At 36.3% G+C, this 11,802-nt stretch overlaps 2 protein-coding genes across 2 annotated transcripts; both read right to left on the reverse strand.

The window, feature by feature from the left end:
• Window positions 1–291: 291 nt before the first annotated feature.
• LOC108772351 (putative nuclease HARBI1) lies at window positions 292–2,420 on the reverse strand. The gene is made up of 4 exons (XM_018537876.1): window positions 2,323–2,420; window positions 1,232–1,378; window positions 847–1,078; window positions 292–765 (listed from the first exon to the last, which is right to left on the reverse strand). Exons 1-4 carry the CDS (start codon window positions 2,418–2,420, stop codon window positions 292–294), a joined length of 951 nt encoding a protein of 316 aa, XP_018393378.1.
• An 8,373-nt stretch (window positions 2,421–10,793) lies between these two features.
• Window positions 10,794–11,459, reverse strand: LOC108772361 (uncharacterized). Its single transcript, XM_018537884.1, has one exon. The coding sequence runs from the start codon at window positions 11,457–11,459 to the stop codon at window positions 10,794–10,796; it is 666 nt and encodes a 221-aa protein (XP_018393386.1).
• Window positions 11,460–11,802: the final 343 nt, after the last annotated feature.

Below are 11,802 nucleotides of genomic sequence, written 5' to 3' on the forward strand. Positions count from 1 at the left end.
AAATGCATAACGATAACATACAAATACAAAAATCGTTACTTGATGTCATGCAAACTTTAGCAAATAAGAAATAAAAACATTTATCGTTACTGTAATTGTACGTGCATTGATACTTAAATGTGATATATCAGTATTCAAAGGTATTGAAATATGATCTCTTATGCAATATTAATATATAATATATATTTGTATGTTAGTATGAAATAAAAAATATCTATTTTAACACGGTTTTTAAAAATCATTTATTTTCACATTCTTATCTAACTTTAGTTTCACTTATTATTATCTTAATTATATTTTCATTTGTAGCGCATTCATAATTCTGTTTCGCTTTTCTTTTCCTAATTCTACTGCATTGCCATGACCGTTAAAATCAACATCTTCGTTGTATGCGAACTGTATACCCATAGGCATCTCATCATTTTGGAGTAGGCAAATATTATATAACACACAGCATGCTAAAATGAATTCTGGAACTTTTTTAATGTCTGTTAAACAGTCCAGAAGTATTCTAAAGCGCATTTTCAGCGATCCTATAGCACGTTCAATTGCCATTCTCGTAGATGACAAACAATAATTTAAATTTTTTTGCCGATTTGTTAAATGCCCATTATTTCGAAAAGGCACCATTACATGAGGATGAATGCTATATGCAGCATCTCCGATAATATGTGAATCATTTGGAAAATATTCTTCAAATTCCAATTCAACAAAACGGGCTACTGCCGAGCTTCGAAAGACTCGAGAGTCGTGGACAGATCCAACCTGTGGATATACATGTGTAAAAAGACTACGAGAATCACATACTACTTGCACGTTAATAGAATGAAAACCTTTTCGATTTACGTATGAGTTTGCATCTTCAGAAGGAGCTCGAATTTTTATATGTGTCCCATCAATAGCTCCAATTACATTGGGAAAGCCGCAAGATCTTTCAAATCGTTCCATTACATTTACGGCAATCTGACCTCTTGGCCATGTAATAAATCGAGGTGCAATACAATGGAGAGCATATGTAACACGTCTCAGTGCTCGAAATGCAGTTGCTTTGCCTACTCCAAATTTCGTAGCTACAGATCTGTAACAACAATGTGCCATGTGAATAAAATAATGCTGTAATAAAATAATGCGAAAATAAATTTAAATGATATTTTACGTCATATATATATATATATACATATTTTGCTATGTTTTTAATATAAAGAACAGAATATACATATATCAAACATACCTGTAAGAATCAGGTGTAGCCATAAACCAGATGGCAATAAGTAATTGTTTTTCCTCAGACATTATTCTTGTACCAGTTGTATCATTAATAGCACGTAATCCTGGACCAATTATTCCCAGCACCATTTGAAATGTTTCAGGAAACATTCTAAAATAGAGAAATCCAATTAATAAAAATTAATTTAAAATAGGTAATAAAAACAATTATATAATGATGTATGTATAATTGTAAATATAAACTCTTTCCTTAGATTATGATATTACATTGAGAAAAATTTCATTTCATGTTCTTATTTTTTTTATACAAAGATATAATTATATACATTATTCACCGAAAATGTTCTTTAAATATTATTCTTGAATAACTAGGAATAACTCGTTCCACATAATCCAGTTTATTCGCAAACACCATCTCTCCCCGTGATTCACCAATAATTAATATTGTGTATAATGTTTTTAATTCTAAATTTAAAATTGGTATATCTTCATCTTCATCTTCACTTTCACTGGATTCACTAGTGCTACTAGCTTCGTGATTTTTATTTATTAATAAAAATAAGGCTAATAGGTTATCATCCATGGTAGCCATTTTTTTATTTGCATCAAACGCATAGGAAGCCGTTCCGTTTCCAAGCGCGCATCATGTACATTGACGAAACGGAACGATATTAATGTGCGCAGCACATTAGATGTGATCTATGCACTCAATGCGTGCAACGGAACGCACCCTTACTTAACCAAGTAACCATATGCATTTCCCGCGTTTTGCGAAGATTCAAAAAACGCTTCAGCCGTACTACCTCTTCGGCTGTAGCATTGGAAGCGAAATAGAGAGGGAAATCTGTGACGTTTCGATGACGTAATTGATGCTATTGAAGTGTTTCGAAACCCTTAAATGACCGTACATGAAACGCTTCAAAGCATTCGTAGTGACAACTCGACCGCACCCTGTGACGTTTCGATGACGTAATTGATGCTATTGAAGTGTTTCGAAACCCTTAAATGACCGTACATGAAACGCTTCAAAGCATTCGTAGTGGCAACTCGACCGCACCCTATGTGCCGTTCAGGAAGTGATTGGCGTGTTATTGCCTTCTTTGGCCAACAGCGGCTCTTAACCGTTTTGGCAGCCATATTGACTTCTTTTTTTTCCTCGTGTGACCGCGTACCTGCGTGATCAACTTAACCATCAAGGACAATAGAGAAATCTCAGTAAATAAACACCTGAGATCGTCTATTGACGACATCCATAAATTATCGACACGGTGTCAGCTGTGCGGTCATATCGCTTTGATAATAGCTTTCGGACAATAAGTTATTTGTGTTGTAATCAGCCGTGAATAAGCGGGTTCTAGTTATGGATCGTAAAGAGCTTGATAACTGTACTTTTGAGGAGCTACAAGCAGAGCTCGCAATGTGCAATCTACCTGCTAGCAAAACTCGCGAGCAGGCTATCGATGCATTAATGGCATTTATCGAAGGCAAAGGAAGACCCTCTGTCGATGAAACAAAGAACACTTCCCACACTAATAACCGAAGACAACACTTAACGGGAGATAACCTGATCAATTTAGCTACTACTTCAGCGTCATCAAATACTGATAATCACCAAATGTTGCAGTTACTTTCTGAGCAGATGCGACAGAATCAAATCCTGATAAATCAGTTTATGCAATTGTTACCGCAACGCTTTACCTACAGGTCAGATGTTAAATTTGAATGCCATCTTCATTAAACGCTGTATCAACAGAAGGTATTTCCAATCCTCAAGTAGTCAAAACCTTAGCATCGCAAATTCCTGCATTTAGCGGAACGTCTGATGAGGATATTGAAATTTGGGTCAGCAAAGTTGATCGTGCAGCCTCCATTCATAAAGTTTCTGATGGAATTACATTCCTAGCAGCCACAAGCAAGCTTAACAAAACAGCTCGCGAATGGTTTGACTGTGATACGAATCTAATCAATAATTCATGGTTTTTGTTTAAAGAGGCTATCATACGAAGGTTTAAACGTTACATACCCTTCCATGTAACAGTGCAAAAAATCGAGGCCTGTCGATGGAATTTTCCAAAGGAATCGTTTCAAAATTATGCTCAGCAAAAACTTAAACTGATGCATAGTATACAATTATCCGATCAAGATAAGATTCAACTTATCATCAATGGCATGAATAGCCTAGCTTTAAAAAGTTCAGCAGCCGTCTTGGATGCTACATCCGTGGATGACTTCTTAGAAAAGATGTCAAAAATTGCCTCATCATGTGGATTCGTCCTTACGAAAAGCTCTCCTCCGCCAATTGAAAAGGAAAAGCTTAAAAGTTCACCGCAATCCCCTACGAAATCTTCTCAGCAGAACAAGTTCAACAAGGATGTTACGTGTGTTTATTGCAAACTGTTACAAATTGCAACGCAAAGAGCGGGCAAAACAAGTTTCCAGTTCCCAGGAGGACAAGGCAGCCGCCCTATCACACAAGGTTATAGATGCAAAGGATTCAACCAACCAGGTGGGATGTATCTCCATGAAATCAACAGCATCGTCACATGATTTTTCTCAAACTTTAAAATTAGATAGCTCTCTTATAAGAGTTAATAGTATTAACGGCATTAAATGTAATATTCGCGCCTTGGTGGACACTGGTAGTCCAGCCTCTTTCGTGTTTTTATCAGTTTATAAATCTCTTTCGAGTCAATTCAAGTTTATTGAGAATTCTAATAATGATAATTTTAGATCGTTAGGTAATACCGAAATCAAAGTTCTTGGTACATGCGATGCAAATATAAACTTATCTTCCTTACCTAATTTAGAGTTACCTGTAAAATTTAATTTAGTAGAAGAACCTCATTGGTCTACACAGATAATTTTGGGAACTGATTTCTTAATATCAAACAATTTGATGGTAAAATATAACAAAGATTATGACAACAATTCAAATAAAGTAGAACTTTTTAATGAAATAGCGTCCGTAGATGTAGCCGAATCAAATAATAATTTGTCTAACTTTGAATATAAAACCGATTTTGAATTCGACATTGATCAAAAGTTAAATAACGTTATATTAGAAGTAAAAAATACTACTATTGAAACCGTAGACGATGATTATAAAGCTAAAATAGCTCAAAAATGATTCTTCATATGCATATGCGCCAAGACGCTTTGCACACGCGGAACGCTTGCAAATACGTGAAATAACTGACGATTTATTAAAACGAGAAATCATAAAACCCAGCACTTCTTCCTATTGTGCACGGGTAGTTTTAGTCAGAAAAAAGAATGGAGCGCCAAGACTCTGTGTTGATCTACGACCATTAAATGACCGAGTTCAGAAACAAAAATACCCATTTCCCCTTATGGAGGATTGTCTTACGCGACTCGGAGATAAAAAGGTATTTACCCTTCTTGACCTTAAAGATGGTTTCCACTTAATTAAAATTCATCCGGATTTTACTAAATATTTTTCTTTGGCCACACCGGATGGCCAATTTGAATATTTAAGATAACCATTTGGATTCTGTGAAGCACCGGCAGAATTCCAAAAAAGAGTAAATTATATTTTGCAACCTTTAATAAGAGAAGACAAAGTCTTAGTATATATCGACGATATTCTAATACCGTCTATTACGGTCGAAGATAACCTCGCAGTTTTAAAACAAGTTATGTTGCTCCTGAAAAAATATTCTTTAGAATTAAACTTTAATAAATGCCTTTTTCTTAAAAAATCTTTGGAGTATCTTGGTTATATGATTTCTCCGTCCGGCATAACTTTAAGCGAGCGACATGTTTTAGCTGTTAAGAATTTTCCTATCCCAACTAATACTGTGCAATTGCAAAGATTTTTGGGTTTGACTAATTTCTTCCGTAAATTTATTCAAAACTACGCACTCAAAGCTAAGCCCTTACATAATTTGCTTAGAAAAAACGTTTATTTTATTTTTGATGATAACTGTACAGGAGCTTTCAATATTTTAAAAACAGAATTATCTGCTTATCCAGTGTTACGCCTTTATAGGCCAGAGTTGCCACAGAATTGCATACTGATGCTAGTTATTTAGCAATTGCGGCTATTCTTATGCAAAAACAAGAAACTGGTGGTTTAGCTCCAATAGCCTACTTCAGTCAAGCCACTAATAATGCTGAAAATCATTACCACTCGTTTGAGTTAGAAATGTTAGCAGTGGTCAGGTCAGTCGAAAGATTTCATATTTGCTTTTACGGTATAGAATTTAAAGTCATTACGGATTGTAATGCTCTAGTGCACGCGATAAATAAAGCTAATATCAATCCGCGTATAGCTCGTTGGATTCTGCTCTTGCAGGAATATACTTGCAAAATTGAGCATAGAAGTGGACAAAAAAGTGTCGCACGTAGATGCGTTAAGTCGCATTGTAGCTTCAATAGCTAAAATACCTCTCGAAACTGAGCTTCAATATAAGCAATTAGCCGATCCACAGATCCGTGTAATTGCACAAAAACTCGAAGAGTCTGATCATGAAAAATATGAATTGATCGATGGACTAGTTTATCGTAAAAATAATGATCGTCCAAAATTTGTTGTTCCTGAGACTATGATCCCCAACCTTTTAAGAGTATATCATGACAACTCCGCTCACTGTGGTGAAGAAAAGACATACCAGGGCTTATCAAATCATTACTGGTTTCCGTCCATGCGACGTAAAATTAAAATTTATATAGAAAATTGCCTTATTTGCCTTACTGTAAATGTTCCGCCTAATATTCGTGAAGGTGATTTGCAGGTAACTCCAAATGCGACCATACCCTTTCAAATTTTACACACAGATCATTTTGGTCCATTAACTGAATCCAAAGGCGGTTTAAAGCATATTCTTATTATTTTGGATTCTTTACACGATTTACATGGCTAATCCCGGTTCATTCAACAGGTTCGCGTGAAGTAATTAATCACTTAACTCCATTATTTAATTGCTTTGGTAATCCAAATGAAATAGTGTCGGATAGAGGAACCGCTTTCACATCACGTGAATTCGAGGCCTTCCTCCAAAATCGTAATATTCGTCATAGACGCATAGCGGTGGCCGCACCGTGGGCCAACGGTATAGCTGAACGTACAAATAGATTTCTTAAATCAAGTCTTAAAAAAGTAATTCAGAATCCTATTGATTGGCCAGACGTTGTTCCAACCATTCAATATGTAATAAATAATACATTTCATACATCGATTAAAGCGTCCCCATCTAAACTGCTATTGGGTTATGATCAGCGTAATCACGCCGATAGTAAACTGGTTGAGCTATTAAATAAAATCATTGCGTCCGACGTACCTATAGAAGATACTCGTCAATCTGACCGACAAATAGCACTAGATGCTACAAATAATTTAAAACTTTACAACAAGTTATATTATGACAAACGTCATAAAACTCCTTCAGTGTACAATATTGGTGAATTCGTACAGATTCGTGATACAGTTGTTAAGCCTGGAGAAGATAAAAAGCTAAAAGCTCCATATAAAGGTCCGTACCCCAGACAGCACAGGATGTCCTAAGGACATCCGTTTCATGTCCATTTCTGGTCGGGATATCCTGGACATTTATAAGCTGTCCATAGGATATACATTTAGGGATGCTCTAGGGATATCCCTAAATGGACAAATTTGTATATCCATATGTTGTCCGATTTCATAGCTCTCTCGATCTATGCCAACAACGCCATCTGAATATGTAATTCCGCTTCCGATTTCTCTTTTATTTCTTGCCAGCCATTAGCTCTGAGTCTTGTTGCATCACTCGACCTGTGTGTGTCGATCGCATGGACACGTGTCTTTTTGTCGGGTGCTTGTTTCCGCGTTATATTTTTGTAAAGTGTTGCACCGACTTTTGACTGCAATATTACTCAAAAGCGGAATTACATATTCGCGAAAATAGCGAGAACCGCCCGAACACCGGCTAACCACCTGCGTCCACGACGTCGTCACGCCGTTAATACGCGCGTCAGGACGAACGATCGGGACATCTAAAATCGCGGGTTATGTGTCATATATATATAATTCTAATCTGAAATAGTCGTGCAATCGGTATGTATGTGCGTGTACTGGAGTACGAATCGTGCCGTTGTGTTCGTCAAGCAAGCATCGTCGCAATCGTCAAGAAGTGAGTACGAAAAAGAGAGACAGTCGGACAAAATTAGCTAGCTGGAACGAGAGAGAGAGAGAGAGAGAGAGAGAGAGAGAAACCACCGTGAAACCAAATTAACTTAAATTAAAGAATAATGAATGCTCCTCATTCGTTCGCGTCGGACGGGAATGCGCCGCCCCTGTTTACCTTCTGTTCGCGGATCGTAATTCGCTAACTTTATCTTTTAATAATTCAAAAAGTAAGCGTCGGATTAAATTTTTGTAAAGGAAAAATAGTCTCAGAATTCAGTCAGGAAAACAAACGTCTTTGCAAAGACACCGGGGTCGTTCGAATAATTTCCTATATTTCTAATTAGTGGACTCATTATTAATATAATTGCATTTTAGCTCTAATCAAACAAAATATTATTACTACGTTTGTTACTACGGCTGCTTTCCTTTTAGGAGACACAGTCAACACACTTGACACAAATCGACACACGTCGCTTTCCATTTACAATTTTGTTCAAACTCAATCGACGCACTTCGCCTCTGCTTGGGAGGAGAGTCAGAGTGTGTTTCAAGTCTGTTCAAGTGTGATTTTGATGAATTAAGTGATATTAGAACGCACTATCACATCACTCCAATTACTCCTTGCAATAATCGAATCTTATGCGTCCGTTAAGGACGTTCACCGGCTTTGTACGATTATTTGTAGCCAAAAGTTTACTGCTCGCTCGCTTCTCGGTGCATAGCACATGTCCCTCCCCACTCCGCTTCCCATGCATGCCAATACTTTTTCTGTTGAGTGTACTCACGCACAAGCAAACGGGGTTTGATGTCTTGTATGTATACACGCACACTAGCCTGTGCTGTGTTGAGAAAAGCGGAGACCCGTCTCAGTAACGCGGCTCTTCTTCCATGCGATGACTTACTTCGAAGTGCTGTCGGATACACCACTTCGAACTTTGATAACTCAACAACAGCATAGCTAAAGATCCTCGTTTTTTTTTTATATTATTTCTAGCATCGTCTTGCATCATATCCTATTTTTTTTTAGAACAATCGTATAGATATTACAGTCGCTATGAATTGAAATGTCACTTGAGCGCATATCTTACGTATGCTTGGGCTATATCTTACATGTTAAAAGCTTCAACTTTGAAAATTATAATAATAACTCGAATTCGGTACCGCTAAATTTTCTGAAATTTCGAGGATATATCGATAATGATATTAATAATATGTAGTTTAAATTTAAAGCATTTTGTATAGAAATCGATTAGCCGGTGAACGTCTTTAAGATCAAAATTCAAATCTTATGGTTAGGTATTAAAAGTTCGTACACGAAATGCACACTTCACATATTTCGTTCCATTTAAGTGTGGCAAACTGTGTTTGAGTGTGTTATACTCTGTCAATTTGTGTCTCCTAAAAGGTAAAGTAGCCTACGTTTCTACGTTTTTGTCACACTTGTCACGAACATTATTAAGGGGATCCTAAAGCGACGGCCGAATTTGATCGAGGTCAATAATACAGTTTTGGTGTGTACTTTCATTGTGTAAAAAAATTTCATCATCTATAAAGCGCCAATTCGGAGAAAATGGTTCATTGTAATTGATGGTCATTCCCATTGCTTTAGGATTCCCTTAAGACTTTAATTTAGTTTGATATAAAATCGCGGCTTATAATATATACGTATTTACTTAATATTAAAGAAAAACAGTATATGGATCGAGTTAGCAATAAGATGTTAATCACTTTTAAATGACTGAGTTTGTGCGAGGTTATAAAACGCAACGAGAATGAAACGAGACAGTATACTTTGTCTATGTACAGAACTGAATCTTGCCCTCACGTTGCATGGTGACCAGAGTGTGTCAGGTAATGCTCGAAATATCAACAATTGATTGTATAACTACATTAATTTAATGTTCATATATTTCGAGCATTATATAATTGTTCTTGTTTCTAGCATTATAATTGTTCTTGTAAAAATATGGTTCACTGTGTAATTGTTGGTCATTCCCATTGCTTTTTAGGATCCCCTTTTAAGACTTTAATTTATTTTGATAGAAAACCGTGCTTATAATACGTATGGTACGATATACTCATTTAAGAAAAAAAGTATATATATGGCGAATTAGCAATAAGATGTTAATTACTTTTAAAAGACTGAGTTTGTGCGAGGTTATAAAACGCAACGAGAATGAAACGAGACAGTATACTTTGTCTATGTACAGAACTGAATCTTGCCCTCACGTTGCACGGTGACCAAAGTGTGTCAGGTAATACTCGAAATATGAACAATTGATTATTGTACGTATAACTACATATTAATTTAATGTTCATATATTTCAAGCATTATATAAAATTGTTCTTGTTTCTAGCATTATAATTGTTCTTATATATATATAATTGTTCTCATCCATATAGACTAATATATTGTATATCAGGGTTGCTACAAGTTAGGGAAGTCAGTGAAGTCAGGAAAAGTTAGGGATTTAGCACACCCGTCAAGAAAAATAAAATAGCTGTACAGAAAAAGCTGTACTGAATTAATAAAGATTATTCAAAATATATTTTTTATCTTTTTTGAATTTACTAAATTATCCTGTATATTATTGCAAATTTGGATGCTCCTTTACACGTCCATCAAAAACGGTTATCGGATATCCATCGGACGTCCACCGGACATGTCAGGGACGTTTTTAGTATGTCCACCAACGTCGCAAACTGATGTCCTATGGACGTCCACTGAATATCCGAAGGATGTAAAACGGATGTCCCACGGATATCCTCAATATCCATAAAGGATGTACTATGGATATCCATCGTGTGCTGTCTGGGACATGATCGACAAAATTCTAGGCTGTAATCGTTATGTAATAAAAGACATCCCTGGTTTCAACTTGGCTCCTAGGCCTTACAATACTATTTTATCCTCTGATAGGATTAAACGATGGATAAAACCAGTGGTGCCTTAACTTCTCTATTGTATCGAGAAATATTCATTTAACTTTTCTTATTTTGTTATATTATATTATATTACTTTTAACTATTCAATCAATATAAATGTTATTCCTAGCGTGTAAGCTAATTATATTACATAGTTAATTTTAGTTTTATGTAATACTATGGTATGTTTCTTTTGAGAACCATTCGGGTCGAATGCGTTTTGCAGAATGGCCGAGTTGTAAGAAATCTCTGGTCTCCATTGAATTATAGCTAGTTTATGTTTCTATGAGTGCCGTGGCGCTGCAAGCGAGCGCCACCTTCTTCGATATCTTGATCGGTTACTATTGTACGTGCGCAGTGCGCAGACACGATCAGGACGACGCGCGAGTACGCGCGAGTACGCGGCAGTCGTTCCTACATGATTAAAGATAACAGACGTAATAAAGTGCGTTTATTCAAGAAGCCTCGTTTACTGCCTCTAGCCCCTATCCTTTAGCTCACCTTTCCTGACGTGCCCTTACATTTCCGACATCGTATACACCTCATGCAATTTCGATCTGATGCACGATTGTCTGCGCGTCATTTCAATAGCATCGTTTAAGCATCGCGTGTAATCATCAAAAGTTATGGATCTTGCCACAACATTACTTTTGACACCCTTTGCCTTTTTCGTATCCTTCTGTCCTTGCACACGTAAAGCGTACATTTTCGCTCTAAGCCCGATGAATTCAGTCATGATGGCACCGTTGTTATCGTCTTTCATAAGACCAGGAACTTTTTTATTCGCGAGCGGAATACGATATTGATTGTCAACAGAGTAATTGCTAGTATCAAATCTATCGATATCACGTTTTATAATTTCATATACATCGTCACATTCTACATGATATATGAGACTATCAGTATCGGTATACATAATTTTGCATTTTTCGCGAAACAGCGGTGCCATATATTCGTGGTGAAATTCATACAAACACGTTTTCGATATATCGAGGATGAACATACCCACGTATATTGGTTTGTCGAACTTCACCTCGAGCTTACGCAGTTCTATCGCGACCAGATTCTCCGAGAAAACGCTACGACTGTGAAAGTTGGGTTTCGCGATCATTGCCTTAGCACCGTATCTGCCTTCCCATTTGGTTAACAATTTTATATCAACGCGATCGCGCACATTCTCCATGGTTTTGCCAAATACCGCGTTATTCATAAGTTTATATAAATTTTTCTCAAAATCATTCTTTGCCAAAGTTCTAATAATAAATAAATAACAAGGGCGATGTAAGAGTCAAAATATAAATTCATTTAATATAATGTTAAAAATCCAAGTAATAAAATAAAATAAAATTTAATTATAAAAACCGTAAAAATAAAAATATTACTATGAAGAACTACTTAAATTAACTTAAAATTAATATAAATCAACTTAGCGCTACTAGTTTCGGCTCCAGGATTGAGCCCTCCTCAGACGATAAACAATCATGGACAAAATCACTCGCAGAGATCGCAGAGATACGCTTGTACAG

Source organism: Cyphomyrmex costatus, unplaced genomic scaffold (genome assembly GCF_001594065.2).
Source record: "Cyphomyrmex costatus isolate MS0001 unplaced genomic scaffold, Ccosl1.0 scaffold1004, whole genome shotgun sequence".
In the NCBI taxonomy this organism is placed as follows: Eukaryota; Metazoa; Arthropoda; class Insecta; order Hymenoptera; family Formicidae; genus Cyphomyrmex; species Cyphomyrmex costatus.